Source organism: Polyodon spathula, chromosome 8, assembly GCF_017654505.1.
Source record: "Polyodon spathula isolate WHYD16114869_AA chromosome 8, ASM1765450v1, whole genome shotgun sequence".
In the NCBI taxonomy this organism is placed as follows: domain Eukaryota; kingdom Metazoa; phylum Chordata; class Actinopteri; order Acipenseriformes; family Polyodontidae; genus Polyodon; species Polyodon spathula.
Genome location: NC_054541.1, coordinates 31,261,574 through 31,279,963, shown reverse-complemented (window position 1 = coordinate 31,279,963; position 18,390 = coordinate 31,261,574). Strand labels below are relative to the sequence as shown.

Sequence of the window (18,390 nt, the reverse complement as noted above, 5' to 3'; positions counted from 1 at the left end):
CACCATTTGGGGTGTGTATGTTCCCACTCTGTATCATTCCAGTGGTAATATTAGTATCCATAAACTCTGTTACTGCCTGTTGTAGAGCTCAGATCTGTCACTAATTTCCCCCCACTTTTACAGTAGAGATCTTTTTTTTTTTTTTGTGAAATCTCATCTTTTGCAAGTTTGAAGGGCAATAATGGGAAATGCTGTGATAGCTCACTTGGGTACAAATGCTGAGGCACTGAGTCAGGTTTTTTTTTTTTCCTGTCCATGATGCAAATATTTTTTTGAACATAATTAAGGTTAATATTTGTTATGGCAAATAATTGTTTTTTTTATACATTCACACACACTGTATGGCATTCATCTTTACCTATACCATAGTACGATATACCATTTTGTTAAATACTGCAAGGAATGTAGCATGACAGCTAGTACGCTGGAATGCTGTATTGCCTTTAAAGCATGCATCTCGATTAAACTTGTCAAACATGTTCAGTTTAAATTGCATTGTGTGATATTAAGAAGCCCAGGTTGTAGTAAAATAGCTGCTAAACAATTAGGAGCTAATCAGTACTGTTTTCATATATTGGTTTGAAGAATATTTATATTCAGTTCTAGTATGACACTTTGTTTAGGGTTTGTAAAGCACATTATTGATCTAAGGCAAGAGCTGGGGCTCACCAGGTTGTGTTCTGTGTGCCTGAGAATTCAGATTGCCTCATTAGTGAAATAGGTCAGTTCTCTTGGGGGAGGTGCTCTAGACTAACTCTATTTCTTTGTTCTCTTGTATTTGGTGGAAACAGGAAAAACTTGCTTCATTCATATTGGCATAATGTCATTCTTTTTTTAACTAATGAAGGGAAATTAAAATTTGGATTTGGAATATTTATTTGAGGGATTCTGTAGACAGTCAAGCTTCTTAATGTGATATTTCGTAAGGAGTAGCCTACAAACCTGAACTGTCAACAGTCCTTTGCTTGAAGCAATTCTTCAATCCAGGACATGGAGAACTGCTTGACAGTCACCCAAGTCATGTGTTCAATCTAGTGTTTAATAGGAAGGTACAGATTAAATTTTTACACCTTTGAAGTATTCACTGAATTATTCAGGGATATATCTATTGATTTCACAGGCTTTTAAATCATGCTAGTGGAGATGAATGTAATTCCGGAATTTTCCTGCAAAATCAAGTCGGCATCTACATACAATAAAGCAGTATACTGTCAAAATGTCAATCTGAATGCCCCAAACACAGGCAGAAATCTTGTCCAAAAACCAGAAGCAACAGGGAGACTATCAGTTTCTGGTTTCAGCATGAGTTAGTAGAACAGCTGCAGCAGACAAGCAAAGACTTCAATACGCTTTGTGAACCTTCTGTCAATATGGATACATGTCAGCATCATTAAACCCTTTGGCAGACTGTCAAGTGACAATGTCAACCATTTTCTTCTACTTGCTGACTGACCAGGTTGTTCTATTCTGCTAGCGGTATCCCAAAGGCATTAAGATTTTTTACAATTCTTGGTCCACCGTGGTTGTAACATTTTGATGCCCTCATCTTCAGCTGCTTTTAAATGATGAACATTTCTGCCTTAGGAAAAGCTAGCCAATTACAAATGCATATTGATATGCACAATATCTGAAAAGCAATATAGGTATTGGATTCACTGTAGTATGTACCTTCTGTTTAAATACAATACTTAGTTATTTTACCTTTTTAATTAAAATTCAATATTGAATTCAATATTTATTATACTTAACTGTGTAACAGTTCTTCACTTATTCACAATTCTGAATATGTGCAAGGCCTTCCTGTTTATTTTGTGTTCTTTGATGTTTGAGGACTGCATAGTGAAAAGAAAGAAAAAATAGAAAAATTTGAAGATTTAGCTTTTAGGCTTAGTGTGACACGTCTGCAAAAAAAGAATGCAAGTCATAGCTTCTGAATGTGCTCTAAAATTCCTCAGATCAGATATAAGGGTGTGGCGGCTCATTGTGCCCTTGCCCTTGCTTCCAACCAATTGCATTTCACTTGAATGTTCAGTAAATGCTCCTGGACGAATGACATAAAACATTGCCTTCCAATTGCAAATTCTGTTATTCAGTCTTGATATTTTTAATAATTAGCCCCGCAAACCCAGTAAATATATGTATTCGAGAGGTGTAATATAGGAATGGGGAAAGGATCAAACTGGCCATTAGGATATAGTAGTCATACCAGTATGATCCTCCTCTTAACAAAACTTAACAATCATAATAAGAATTTCAGTTACATGCATCACTCATGTACAAATGTATGTTTGACAATGGACAGATGTCTCCTTATACCCACTGATATTCACTGACAAATGCCCTTGGCTAGATTGATGAACATATAAGAGGGTATGTAAAAATGCAAGAGTGTCATACAGACAGTTAGTTAGACGAAAGATTAAAACGGCAGACCAGAAGAAGTATAGGCAAAGTATTGAGGGGAATTGCATTGTTTGAAATTAAAACAGTTTAGAAGCACAGAGTTAAACTGCTGAAGATAGCCCAAGTGTGTTTGCCTTGTCTTTAAAAAGATTGTGATGAATGCAGTAATACTCATCAGTGTACTTATTCTTAAACACTATGAAACTACAGATTAGCACATGAACAATTATTATTAATTTATTTTTTTAAAGGTTAAACCATAAACATGCTTATAGATCACCACACTTTTTTGTTTGCTAAACAGTTCTCCCTGCTGTAACAGTACCTGTGCTGGTGCCTAGAAGTAGGGATTATAGTCTGTGTTTCCACATGAGCATTCCTAATACATTCTAGTATTGATAGACCTCCATTTTGATTTATGTATTGCCACTCTTTCCCACCAGTCCGGTTGCTTAGGATTCAGAACTGGTAATTTAATTGGAGGCTTTAGCCTTTATAATAAATGTGATGTTAACCTTCACCTGATAGGAAGAAAAAACACAAAGTAAGCTTCCCCTGACATCAGAGGAAAATGTACAATAACTAACGGTGTAAAGGCACCGTGGAGCTTTATCATGTTTGCATCGTACCGTCATTAATTTAATGCTTTGCTTTACTACAGGGGTAAGCAAATGGCCCTGACCAGGTCTTTAAAGCACTTAATCATTTAATTACAGCTATTATAAATGACACTCCAGTACTAAAGATGCATGCTCATTTTTACTATTATAATATATGGGTGCTGCAGAAACCTTTCAAAGGGGTTCTGAGAGCAATGTGCTTCATTAAAACACCCATCTGAATGTTAAATGCTATTTAAAGCTCATAGTTCTGATTTGTTTCTCCTTCAAAAATGTCCATCTTCATTTTGGAAGATATTTCAGAAAATTGGTGTTTTTAATTTACTGTGGTAATAAAATAAGAGATGTGTTAAAAGAAAAATACATGACAAAGTACAGGTGCTTATATAACACATCATTAATCTAGGCTAATGCTGTGTTTAATATTCAGTCTGTGAAAGATTATTTGTTTTGAGGTTCTTTGTGGCATGTCTTCACAAGTGCCTAACCATGTAGTTTTTGCCAAGTAAAAAACAAACTAATAACAAACCCTTATTTATTTATTTATTTTTTTTTGGCAGACAGGCTCCTGTAATAAAATTGTAAAGGATTAACATACATATTGTTTTTCATTTACAAATATTGTACTGTATATCAAATATGATCAATTATTAGCAATGAAGAATGGATGTTAAATCAATAAACTGGTTCTCTTTTATGCAGGAGTCGCTGTGATCTGCGTAGTTTTAATTCTGTTTAGGGTGAAATTGGTACCCAGTTTAACAACAATAGTCTGTCCGACTATGAACTGTATTTGTTCCGGACTCACAAAAAGGTTTCACCTGATGAGACATGAACCAGTATTAAAGTAAAGCCTCTTAATGTCACATGATGCAATTTAAACTGAACCTGTTTGACAAGTTTAATCCATCTTTTGTTGTTTTTCTGTTCTTTAAACATACTCAAGATTAAAGTACCTTAAGTAAATGTCAGCTTTAGGTCTAAGGAACATGTTATAACCTCCAGACGTTCTTAATCCAACCATAAGGTATTGTCAACATTAAATGTAATACATACACTTTACTAGAGATACACTAGGTATGGGGAGGAAAAAACCCTGAGTTAAACTTTAGGAATTCTTGTCTATAAATTAATTGGACTTAATAAATATGCATGTTTTACAGTGGCAACAAAGATTTGTGCGATATTAATTTCATTTTAACGTCACAGACAAACACAGTAGAAACCAGCTCCCAAGTGGCGCATCCAATTCAGACTATGTCACTGCCGACCATGACCAGGAGTTCCTAGGGTTGTGGCACACAGTTGGCCAAGCGCTGCCCAGGGAGAGGGAGGGCTAGTTCGGCCAGGGTGTCCTCGGCTCACAGCGCAACAGCGACCTCTCTGGTCTGGCCGGGCACCTGAGGGCTTGCCTGTAAGCTGCTCAGGGCTGCGTTGTCCTCCGATGCTGTAGCTCTGGGTGGCTGCATGGTGAGTCTGCAGTGCGTAAAGATGCGGGTGGCTGACGGCACACTCTTCAGAGGACAGCGTGTGTTCCTCTTCACCCCTCCCAAGTCAGCGCAGGGGTTGTAGTGATGAGCTGAGCCTAAAAATAATTGGACACGACTAAACTGGGAAGAAAATAATAATAATAAAATAATAATTGGTGACGACTAATTTAAAAAAAAAACAAAAAAAAACATAGAAACCTGAAACATGGATAGATTAACACTGCTACCAATTTGTATCTCTCACTTAGTGAAAAACTGAGATTTCATCACAACAGAAAATAAGTAAGCCATAGATGCTTAAATGCGGTGATAGTCCTGATAGTAAAATACTGTACTGTAATGTCATTTTAGTTCAAAGGCCATTACACAGACATTATATTCACCAAAATCTTGGAAATTCATGCACAACAATGGGAAAGAAGCTGAGAATGTACACATCCTAGTGTGAAAAGAATTGTCGGTTAGTCCAGATTCAGATTTGGGGATAGGGAATTTGACCCATTAATATCATATTTTGCAGTTTGTGAGAAGCCTGTTAGGCGCAATTATGCTGGTTTTATTTGTAGGTGTTTTGTTTGTTTGCTTCTCTGAACAAAACAAGAGGTGATACAGCAAGTACTTTATTTACAATATTTAATTCTCCCACCACCACAGAAATATATTGCATCACAAACTTCAGGGCATGCTCCCTCCAATGTATATAGTTCACATTATAGGGAAAATATACTTGCACATGTTCAATCAATTCTATGTTGGATTTCTTAAAGCCTGCATTTGGTTTAAGGCAGCAGCAGAAACAATGCAGTTTAGACAGGCAGTGATTCCTATGTAGTGTACATACATTACAGTGAGGGCTACGTCTGAACAGTGTAAACATTTGCTGAATTCAGTTGATACTACAGTGTGATCAGAATAGGCACGCGTACTGTTTTTTTTTTTTTTTTTTTTTTTTTTTTTGTATGGTTGTTTGGATGTTTGTTTCTATGAAAACTTGTAACATATGGACCGCTTGTCAGATTGATTTAAAACTTGTATATGCCTTCATAATAGCGGAGCAATGAAACACGCACACAATTGCTGACTGTTATAGCAAAGCTACAAACACCCACCTATTGTCTATCAATAGATATCAGAGCATAATCGTTTGCAGTCACAGATGTGTGTGGTTTGCCAACATGTGTTTTAGCACTTAAGGTAGCATTAAATGCCTAAAAATCTTGTGTGCTTCCCTTGTAAAAGGGTTCCATTGCAAAGTTTCCCATAAGCATAGGTAAGCATTGTAATGCCCAGAGAGGTATGATAAGCATATTAAAAAACATAACAATCAGTTGTAAACTGTGGTAAATGCATGGTATGACCTGTTACAGCGTTTTGTTTGCGTCATAAACATACTAGCCGTAAGGACTTTTATCTGCATATTTGTTAACACAAGCTGATGGTATGGATGGTTATGATGTTAATAGTGTCTTTGATAATGCGCCTAATACAGTATTAGAGCATTAGTGTAAATCATTTTACTGGTAGCTATTTCAGAAATTGGCTCTTTCAACCTACCTGCCAGTAGTTTCAGTCTTTGCTGTTTCCAAACTTAATATATTTATATATTTGTTTTTCTCCATTCTTCCTTTTCATCAATCTGCCTGTATCAAGTGTAGGCTCTGGCTGTTTGTTTAGCTGTGTTGCATGCACTGCTGGTGGTGCACCATATCATCACCAGCAAGCAGCTTTTTTTTCTGGAGAACAGTATATTCAGAATTTCGATACATCTGACAATGTCCAAAAAGTAAGTGTGTGTGTGTGTATGTATGTATATGTATATATATATATATATATATATATATATATATATAAAAAATCAGTTCATGAAGTGCTAATTATAACTATGGTAAATTAATTTTCAGTAACATGCCTTTATGAATGTCCCAATAAATGTGGATATATACAAAAAGTAAGACATACTGTTGTAGGTATTTTGACAAAACAGAACATAATTTGTTATAAAAGTCATTTTCTGTCTAGGGTGTTATTTGAAGAACATTTCTGTCCAGGATGAATGATATGTACACTCTGGTTCCTTTATAAATGAAGGACAGAACTGTGAGATCATGTTGCAGAGGACAGACAAAAGGTAGACATAGGATGTTTGCTTGGATACTTTTTGCCTTTCACACAGGTAATGTTTATCTTTGCTTGAAGGGCAAAAGTTGCTTCTAGAATGCTATTTGCAAATGAGAGTTACTGCAAGCAGAGAGGTTCCGTCTCCTTTGCCTGAACATTCTGGATAAGAACAGTTGCTAGAGGTGCTCTACATTCTTAATCGTCTTTGAATGAGAAGTGTCAGAAGAAACATTTAAGGTCAATAGAAACCAGTGTCAGGTCAAATAGACCCGAAATATAATAGGAAGATTAATCTCCAATTAGGTATTACTCTATCATTATTCTTGTTAATTAAAAGAAAAAACAAATCTGTTCTCAAGATCATTACAGAGTAGGTATATTTAAGGAAAAACATATACCCTATTAATTAAAAATGACTTGTTTATACTAGCATGTAGTAATTGTTTTTCTGTTGAGGTGAAGTAAAGCTGACCCCTAGCTGAAAGCCTAGTTAACTGCAGCCAGATATTTTCTTGGATTTTTTTTGTTTTTGTGCTTCTGTTAAACAGATTTAAATGATGGCAACACTGGAGATAATCTGTTTATCCTCATAGCAAGAATTGTACAGGTTGTTCCTTTATTTGAGTATGCTTATATATAGATTGTTGTGTCGAAGGCTACTGTAGGAGGGAGAGTCTGAAGAAAGTTTACAAACTAGAGGAGCCCAGAATCTCATCAACCAGCTTCTTGAAGGATCCCAGGGTGTCAACTTCAACAACATTACTGGGGAGTTGATTCCAGACCCTCACAATTCTCTGTGTAAAAAAGTGCCTCCTATTTTCTGTTCTGAATGCCCCTTTGTCTAATCTCCATTTGTGACCCCTGGTCCTTGTTTCTTTTTTCAGGTCGAAAAAGTCCCTTGGGTCGACATTGTCAATACCTTTTAGAATTTTGCAGCAGTGTTGACAGTTCAGATATGCAGTTAAATGAAATAGGTAAAAAAGCATTTGCATATGAAAATCATTTGACCTAGGAACATGCACATCTGTCATTGCAGCTCAAGTGGACCCCAGGGGTTACTTGATCTCTTACACCAATGACTTTGATCAGGTCATATTATGTATAACGTAATGTGCATGTGTTAAAAGTTATTTATTTGCACACACAACACACCTGCCCTGGTACTGTTTTCTAAATTACTTTTGTATGCATCATCAACCACAAAGGAAGGATACAACTCCCAAGAATTTGGTCCACTTAAGCTGGAATAACAAGGATTTTTTTGGTCATTACCTTGGACATAATGTACGCAAAATGTGCACGCATATGGCAAGTTAATAAAAAGACATAATGCAATCTGTGTGAAAACCCAATTCCAGTAAAAGGATCAATGACTTCTCACATACACAGTACATTTTCTATCCCACAGTTTTAATGTGATCGCTGGCTTGCCATTTAGTGCAAGTTGGTGTCCAGAGCCTGGGAATGAAGAAGTGTGTGTTTTTGTCCAAAAATAACTGCAGGGTTTCAGAATTTGGACCACTTCCCAGTGTTAGCTGTGATGTTATTTCAGTCCTGCTTGGGAATGTCTGTCCTCTATTCTGGACCCAGTTTGCTTTTTGGCCTGTTAACCCATTCTCCGCTGCATGTTTGAATTAAGTATTACTCATAGACAGTAATTTAGTCTGTACATTTACAGCAAAAGCAACCTGTTAACCTGTATCATGCAAAGGTCCTTCATGATCACATAATACTGTAGTAGGGTTTCCAACTTTGTGTTTTTTCTAAACCAGAAACACCCTTGGCACTCAATGTTAACGGGCTATGCATGCCCAGTTTTCAGTGTACTCGAAATCCAAACATTAAGTTTAAAAACCAGACTGTTCAGTCTAAAACCGGACAGTTGGCAACCCTAGGAGCAACCGTATTTACTGCTTTGTGTTTGCTGCTTTTTTATAAAAAGTAAACTTGGATGTATATTTGAGGGACCATATCTTAAACTTTGATGTGGTCTGTTTCTGCATTAGCAGAGTAATTATAAAGAAATAAAATACCTGCTATTTTGCTCAGTGGTGTTTATTTGTATTTAGAATAAGATCACCAAAACGAACCAAAAAAATCTGTAGACAAGTATAACTAACAATAAGTGCTCCTGACAAATTTGCCACAAGAGAGTGGAAACACTTGCAGTAAAATATGACCATTGCAGAGCTGTCTTTGTGTATAAATACAGGAATATGGTGGATGGTTCAAAGTTGTTGTTATTTTTTTTATTGATAATGAATGAGAGGCGTACGCCTTATTTGCATGTACAGCTTTCTGTTCTTGTGTGAAGGGTGACATTTTGCTACCCTCATCGTCTGTGTTTGCAAAGTGGGGATCCTTAATTCTGTGAATTCCATTTTATGTGTTGCATTTGAAATGAGCAGTGGTAGGAGGTTAGATAAAATGGGAACATCAGCTGCAGGTTCAACTGGTTTCTATCAGCTTTAGAGAATAACATTACACAACCAGGTGGTATTTTATAGAACTAAATTACTCTCCCTATATAGAGGAGAACTCTGACATTTTGTTTGGTGATTGTTCTGTCAAAATCTGATGGAGTCCTTATACACATGCTGAGCTTTTTGTATGATTGAAAAATAACACCGGCAGACAATGCTTCCAGAATGAGGATGAGGCTGATCTTGAAGAGCAATACTTTCCGCCAGCAAGACATTCCATTAGAGAAGGAAAAAAACAACCCAAGGAATTTTGTCAGATAACATTGAACCTGATTGTGGGGAAACTGGACTGCTGTAGTAAGAATAAAACAAATCATCTTGGTAAATCATGTTGGATATTGATGCAGAAGTTTACAATGTTTTTCTTTATCCTGCTTCAAATATAAAAGCTGGCAGACATAACATGCTACTGCTGCAATGAAAACCTGGAAGTTGAAAATTGCCATACTATATCACTGTAATGAGTTCAGAACAGCATGGCCTTGATGATCACTTCACTGTGTAATGCGCAGCCAGTGCAAGACTGTGAGTAGTGATCTGCTCGGGCTCAAACTGAAAATACTCATCCCTGTATTCCTTTCAGAAATGTATAATTACCTGTCAGTGTAAACTAACTCTGTTTTTTTTGGCCAGGCTATGTAAAGGTTAACCCACCTAACTGACCAGGTTAACGTTATTTAGCAATTGCAGGACAATTGAGACCTTTTTAGTTAGTAGGCTATATGCAGCATGTAGATGTTCTCTTTCTCCACAGAGTTCTCAATGCAGTTATTATGCTGAGGCATTCATTTGATTATGGAAGGTTTTATGAACTAATTTTGTGACATTTTAGTTAACCAATTTGACTCTATTACACATATATTGATCACATGTATATGACTATTACAATTTTCTGTCTGGTGTGTTCGTTGACTAAGAAGACTGCTCTCAGTACATACATGATATGTGTATGTTCATTCTGTTTTATTTCTTTCGCAGGTACTACAGTGCTACCATCCTGCAGATGTCAGGGGTTAAAGATGTTAAAATGGCAATCTGGCTAGCAGCAGTAACAGCCTTCACAAACTTCACTTTCACTCTGCTTGGAGTTTGGTTGGTGGAAAAAGTGGGCCGCAGAAAGCTGTCCCTTGGCAGTATAGCAGGTAGGGAATCTTTATGCCTTGAAGGCACTGATAACAGAAGAAGAATGCATTGCTAAGTGTATTTTTACATACATTGCCCTGTTATTTCAACTATAGAACACAACAGAATGCTACAAATATTTACTTTTTTGGGAAATCCTGAACTTCCCATGTATTTCTCAAATTACTTAATTTGGAAAACTGGAAATTGTTAAGGTAGCATTTTTCATAATTAAACTTAACCTTAAACGTAATTAACCTTGCATGTATTTCCTTGAAAATAGCTGCTCACTTTACTAAAATTAATAATAATAATAAATGTATTTTCTATTAAAAGTAAGCTATTAAAAAAAAGTTTCATGTCAAAGAAATATGTGTTTATTATTTTAAATGAATGTAAATCGTGTAATACCTTAAAAGGGAACCATCTTAATGGACCCCTGGTTCTTATACTGTCTCTCTATTTGTTGGAGGTCAGTGTACAGTATGTTAGAATTTAGGGTAATAGCTGGCTTGGATTCGATGTACTGCTACTGTCAGAGAATATAAAAAAATGTGGTAAGGCAGAAGGTGTAAGTAAACTCTAGTTTGTCAAAAAAAAAAAAAAAAAAAAAACAACAACAAAAAACAAAACATGAGAGTATGTTGTAGACAAAATCGGATTAAGAGCCTTCGATCTGTACCCGAGCGTCTCCAATGTTTTCTGCACTAGCTGGTTGACAGCCACAAAAAACATGCCCTTTCTTTCTGATTTAAAATAAAAATTAAAATGAGATCTGAAGCATAACATGTGCAATTATTATTTGGTCCTAATAATAATAATAATAATAATAATAATAATAATAATAATAATAATAATACACTTTTGAAAGGAGATAGCACTAGTAATGTGATAACATGCCAAGCAGATAGTATTATGAAAGATATAAGAATAGATGCACTTATGATACATAGCAGTGTGGGCAGGGACATTGCGCTAAAACAAAGAAGTCATAATGAGTTCAGTCAGCAGCAGAGGCTGGTTTTGCATACAGTTTCTTTCTGAAACGAGTACTCCGGGCCTTGAAGAGCAGGTTAATCATTCGAGATTATTGCAGTGAAAATTACCATGGAAACTATAGAGCATGCCTTGTAATACTCTCATCTAGAGGACGTGATCACTGCCACAACAATAACCCTGTGAAAAAGCATTTGTACTCCACGACCAATGTAGCCAAGGAACTAACAAAGCAGTATTGTATTCAATCCCCATTGTACATCATTCAACTGTTTATATTATATGGAAGGTTACATAATTTGTGGCAGGTTAGATTCTAAAATGGTGTGCTTTATCTTTGTGTAAAATACATTTCATCATCAATAAGTCATGTCCAACATATGCATAAAAAAATAATAATCCTTGTTTTCTGGTATGTCTTCCAGGTACAGCTCTGAGCCTGTTTGTTCTGGCCGTTGGGTTTTTGGTCTCTGCCCAACACTCCCCACCCATCACCCTCCATCCAGCAGACCCCTCAACTCTCAATAACACCTGTACAACATATGGGTAGGAATTGCAATCTAGCTTCCTCTAAATCAGCTGCACACAATGTGCTGGCAACAAAGTTCTGATTTGTTATTTTGAGTATCTCCATTAGAATTCGATTTACCGTAACTACAGATATGCATATGTGATATAACAGGCTACATTCCAAAGCTATTTACCTCAGAGTAGTGGTTCTCAAACTTTTTTGTTCACGGACCACCTGAATTATTTTTTTTTGGATCTTGGCGGACCAGGCAATAACAGTATTGGCGACAAAAATAAGCACATCAAAAAATGACTGTAATACTAAGAATAACCGTAGACTTAATAACTATATTATTGTTTCAATACGATGGGTGGGTCTGTTTCTGTGAGCAAACACACATTTACAGAGAGGGGAGTAAAATATTTTTAAATTGATAAGTACAGCAGAAATTGATTTATATGAATTAATAATCTGTGAAATTACAATGCACCCATGTGGTACCAGCACAGTCGGAGATACGAATGTCCAGCTATAATCTTTATTTATAAAACAGAATGTTTGGATGGTGCATGCTGATTGGTTGTTGAGGATTTTTTTACCATGCAAAATAGTAGAGTACATGGCAGAATTAATTTTTGCTAAAGCACAGTTCAATTAATATATTGTCAATACACAACATATAAAACTCGGAATAAATATACACATTGTTGTTTTTAAAAATGAGTGACATTCCTTTCGTCACATTTGATCTTTTTGGAGGCATATGCTTCAATGCGTAATTTGGCTGGTCAAGCGTTGCCTACTCAGTTTTGTTGTGTTAGCTTCTGTGCTGGTCTCAATCACTCCGTAAACAGTGCGTGGATAGTGAACTTTTGTCTTTGCCTCTTTTTCTGTATCTTTCATTATCAACAAAAATACATGAGTGGCATTTTGAAATGCTTGGTCACTAACAAGGCTAACATATCAGCTCTGTTTATGGAGCGATTGAGACCAGCACAGAGGCTTCATTCATTTGAATTAATTACAATAAATGGAACTCCAGTTTAATGTTTACAAAAAATATACTGCTTTGCTTCGCACATCCAACCCAACTACATCCGTATGTTAATGCAACACAACGCATGCCCTGAGCTGCACGTGAGCGCAGTACACAAACACTCCCTAATAATGAATTCATTTTAGACACTCCAAAACTATATATGACTGTGAGTTTAGACATTTTAATGGAGATATTCTCCATGTATGAATTGTCTTCCTGCATGGGTGGCTGAGTTTAAGTCTCAAATTTTGGGTTTACAATGGGATCTATTGAAAAGAGCCGGTGGACCACCAGTGGTCCGTGGACCACAGATTGAGAACCACTGCTCTAGTACAGTTAGCACAGAAAGTTGAAAAAAAAACCTCAAAGTTACCAACGAGAAATAAACAACTGAAATATTATTGGCTTTGGTTCATTTAGGTGTTTGTTGAAAGTTGTTTGTTCCAAAAAACAAAGTCACGTTCAGGTTTTTTTTCCCCCTTTTTTCTACTAATACAATTTGGAGTCAAAAAAGCTTTACAATCTTGCCAACTCTGTATTTATTAAATGCAAGTACTGTTGCTATAATGTACTGAAATAGTCCCTAGTGGGTGCCACTTACAATTGATGTAAAACCAAAGCCAAAAAGTCTGTCTACTTGAGTTTATTGTGTTACCATAAATAACTACTCAGAAACAATATTCTACTTATCTGTAATCAAAAAACAAAAATATTCGCTGTCATATTTAGTTTTTAAATTGTAATATGTTGGTCCTCAGATTCTGCAGTGACTGTATGCTGAATCCAGACTGTGGGTTCTGTTACCGGCTGAATGGTTCCTCTGTAGTTGACTCTTCCTGTGATCTTGTCAATAAGGCATCTACAGGAGAAGCTGTCTGGGGCAGGTATGGAAAAAGCCAAGCAGCTGTGCGATTTAAAATCCATTGACGATCTTTTAAAGATTGACTTCTATTTAAACATTCATACAACTTACTCTACCCATATTAGTTTGAGAAGTAGATAGCTAAGGTGTACATGAACTGTATTGTACTTGAGTAATATGCCGTCAAACCTGATTATTAATATCTATAGTGGTCACCTTATATACTATAATTCAATTTGTTTCTAATTGACTTATGTTTATGTTATTGGATATTTTAGTACTGTATTTAGTTTTGTAACCTCTGTTAAGCATGCGGAATACCATAGTTATTTATAATGTATGTATCATCTTGTTTTTTTATATATATATATATAATATATATATATATAATATATATAATATGTATTTGCGGTCGGTCATTTACCCCTATAATTGAGACCCAGGACAGACAGACTTGAGGTTTCAAAGCGCTTGCGCACACTTTTTAATAATACAAAATAGACAAAAACCAAATAAATATAAACACCTAGCTCCCTCGGAGCACTAACTAAACAGTCAGGATCGCCCTAACTAACACACTGGACAGCTAAGCTGATTACCGGTACACAAACACACAATTTAACACACAGAGTACTCTCAGAAACAGGGCACACACCTTCCTGCTTCTTTCTCCACAGCAGCCCTGAACAGACTGGCTGCCTTTCTTAAATACCCTGCACCTGGCTCTAATTTACAATGCTCACCAGGTGCGGGTGATAATTAATTAACAAAACAGTTAAACAATTAAACAAATGTGCATTTGCACTTTTTTTTATTAGCAGGTATGAATTAACCCTCTCCCTGCTCACTATATATATATATATATATATATATATATATATATATATATATATATATATATATATATATATATATATATATATATATATAATATATATATATATATATATAATATATATATTTAATATAATATATTTTTTTTTTAATAAATACTGTAATAAGGCAAATATTTGTAACTGTTGACCAAGCAATATTAAGCAGCAAAACGCCATACTGTATGTTTGTGTTCTTTTCAATTGCACAGACACTATAGTCTAGATTTAGACATGTCTTTACAATGAAGTGCAATTTCTATATATACTTTAAATACCATTAAAACCTTAAATGTTACTCTGTGTAACTTAAGCAACAAACAGCATGTTTTTTTTTTTTTTAACACATTGGAACACATTGTCTTTTTGGTCTAAAGACCTCTGGTCTAAATCTATCCCTATACAGTATATAACCCTATTGCCCATATTTCATTTTTATGTCAAACCTGCATTAGTATAATTTCAGCTTGTCAACCAACATTGTATTATAATACATAGTTTGTAATTAGATTTTGTAAGTAATCATTTGCGGCGGAACATGTTTATTATGGATGCAGTATGATCCAGTGGTTAAAGTCCAGGGCTTGTAACTAGAAGGTCCCAGTTCAAATCCCACCTCTGCCACTGACTGACTCGGTGTGTGACCCTGAGCAAGTTAACCTTCTTAACCTCCTAGTGCTCCATCCTGCGGATGAGATGTTAAATCAGTGTCCTATTGTAAGTGACACTGCATATAATGCACAGATCACAGCCTACCTCTGTAAAGCACTTTGTGATGATGGTCCACTATGAAAGGCGCTATATAAAGACACATTTATTATTATTATTATTATTATTATTATTATTATTATTATTATTATTATTATTACTATTCCCAGCAGTAAGGATATCACAATGCCACTATTGTATGTATCTGATTGACTGGAAATGTTGTTGTTTGTTTGTTTGTTTGTTTTTTGCATGACATAGCTCTCATTTACAGTTTTTTATTTTATATTTTTTTAAAATAACAAAACAGGCAAAATACCAATAAATCACATCAGGACTAATATATACTGAATAAGAAACCTGTTCCTTACATTTGATATTTCACTTGGTACTCGGTTTGTCATTTTTTTTTTTTTTTTTTTTTTTTCCCATGTGAGTAACAGTTTGAAGTCCTGCTGTATACCTTGGTGTCTTTATGAATCAAGGCCTGTAGAAACTCAATTATTGAGGTCAGTAACCTACACTGGAATTAATCAGCTCATGCTAGAAGCTGGCATGGCTGTCCTTGAAAAGCTCTTAGATAGCTGTGTGATAAACTGTAAAACAAGAGAGGACCAGCTTGCAAGTCTCTTCCAGGTAATTTGGAAGGAATTGCTTGTGCCTCAAATGTAAGTGGTGATGTACCTCTGTTGGTGCACCAGCCAATGTTTTGTAACCTTCCATGGATAACAAAAGTCACCATTTCTAAAATAAATATTAAGAGTGAGATAAAATGATGAAAATGTATTCTTGTGTCATTTATATGCATTACTTTAAAAGAAAATCTGAAGTCTGCTTGATTCGCCATATCTTGAATTTTCCCATAAGATATAGAATGTATTGTAAAAAAAAAAAATAATGGAACATGCCTAAAGAGTTTCTTGTGTCCTAAAAATGCAGTTGTGCACACAATTGGTTTTGAGCTGTGTGACTTTGATGTCAGATCTCATTTTGTAAGTAGAGCCTTAGAGATAGCAGTGAGAGAATAAGATGGAAAGAGAAGTCACCTTGCCTCAAATGAGGAGTCAAGTTTGAAGCCGGATTTCTGTGGTATCAGGGTGATTAGAAGAGGCAGGGGCCAATGTTCACACTGACAGACTTTATTTTGTCGATATTGGGATAAAACCTACTATATCTTTGCTTCTTTATCTACCTCTTCTGTTCTATTCTGGCTGTTGTGGTACTCATTAGGCTGACAATCTGTTTTTAAAGCCAGGTCATTTGTTTTTTTACTTGCAAGTATAGCAACATAACTACAAGCAGTAAATGCCCATTTTTTTTTACTTAGCCAAGAGATCTCACACCTTGGATGAAATGGCTGGCAACTCTCTTGGGCTAAATCTCATAAGGGTCATTGCTGTTTAAACAAGCAGTAACGTGTGTAGAACATTTTAACTCAGATATGCCAGATTGCCTTCAACCTAATCTGTCATAACAAGGAAAGGAGTAATCTTTGCATAGTAGCTGCTCGCTAGTATCACTCAGATGCTGCCAGAATCCCTGTGGAGGCTGCTGTCTTTGAATTGGGTTTGTAACAGTACTCCTGAAAGACATACAAGGACCAGGGGTCACAAATGGAGATTAGACAAAGGGGCATTCAGAACAGAAAATAAGAGGCACTTTTTTACACAGAGAATCGTGAGGGTCGGGAATCAACTCCCCAGTAATGTTGTTGAAGCTGACACCCTGGGATCCTTCAAGAAGCTGATTGAGATTCTGGAATCAATAAGCTACTAACAACCAAACGAGCAAGATGGGCCGAATGGCCTCCTCTTGTTTGTAAACTTTCTTATGTTCTTATTCACTGAACTTTCACAAAATGTGTTTTTTTTAAATGTTGCTGTTTAATACACACTAGAAATAAAACAGTAAAAAAAAAAAGTGTGCAATCCAGCCCCCTAAATCTTCTTAATATATTCATGTAATTTCCTGACATGCCAAAGAACATTTGTTATTTCTGATTTGAGTGTATTGTAACTCTCAGCTTTCTATTGCAGCATTATTTGTTGCTTCTTCTCTGTGACATTTACCACATTGCCATCAATTATTCTTAGGTTCAGTTTCTACTTTATTTTAACCACAATTGTCTTTTTTATCTCGCGCTTCAGTTGACTGTTTTTTGATTGATTGTTATGTCAAACAATGTATGTTTATTAGAGGTTTTACTTTCCTCCTTTTGCCTCAATTTATCTGTTATATGAAAAAAATATTTTTTGCATTGTCCAGCTGGGTGACGAGGGGAACATTTTGGAGTGCTTTTGTTCTTTCATTTTCAAATTCAGCTCTATATCTTAAAATCTGTGATACAGTTGGTCAATGTTGAAGACAATAATCTGAATTTAGTATTTGAATTACCTGATGTTGCATTTTCATTGATGTTGCTTTTTTTTGCTATACATTTTAAACAAGAACTACTCAGTCAAAGATCCGTATACAGTGTTTATGCACGTTGTATGGTATATACTACAGGCAAAAAAAAAAAAAAAAGTTTTACCTTAAAGCATACTTTACAGCAGAGCAAGCTGTTGTCCAAATATTGTATTCATTAACATGGTGGGAGTGATAATGTTCTTCCAGAAAATGTATTATTTTATTGTTTTTATTTTCTCTAGGTGTTCAAATGAAACAGCTATGGCAGATGGAACATTTTGGGCTTACAATTACTGTCCCACTTCCTACTCCTGGACTGTAGTTGTGGGTCTTATTATGTACCTTATATTTTTTGCACCAGGTGAGATTCATATAGATTTGTTCAATTATCATGCATCATTTGCTTGACTGATAAAAATAGTAAAAAAAAAAAATTATATATATATTTTGTTTTGTCTTGTCTGTTTTCAGGAATGGGAACTATGCCTTGGACAGTTAATTCTGAGATATACCCACTTTGGGCCAGAAGTACAGGGAACGCCTGTTCAGCAGGAGTGAACTGGATGTTCAATGTTCTGGTTTCACTGACATTCCTCCATGTGACTGAATACCTGACCTATTATGGTACATTTTTCTAGTGGAAAATTGTCTGAATTATCCATCCATCATCCATCCTTTTTTATGACCACTGCCTTACCATTGGTTTTCATAGGCTATTAAAGCAGTCAAATGCCAACAAACTGAAATTATATAAAAC

General features: G+C 35.6%; 1 protein-coding gene across 5 annotated transcripts in view; it reads left to right on the top strand.

Moving 5' to 3' along the window:
* The window catches only part of LOC121319767 (proton myo-inositol cotransporter-like), a 93,700-nt gene that overhangs the window by 72,105 nt on the left and 3,205 nt on the right, over positions 1 to 18,390 (top strand). For all 5 annotated transcript variants that reach the window (XM_041257576.1, XM_041257579.1, XM_041257578.1 and 2 more), the window contains exons 5-9: positions 10,093 to 10,256; positions 11,658 to 11,778; positions 13,541 to 13,666; positions 17,876 to 17,994; positions 18,105 to 18,257. In XM_041257576.1, coding sequence (XP_041113510.1) covers positions 10,093 to 10,256; positions 11,658 to 11,778; positions 13,541 to 13,666; positions 17,876 to 17,994; positions 18,105 to 18,257 — 683 coding nt within the window. The remainder of the gene's footprint in view (positions 1 to 10,092; positions 10,257 to 11,657; positions 11,779 to 13,540; positions 13,667 to 17,875; positions 17,995 to 18,104; positions 18,258 to 18,390) is intronic.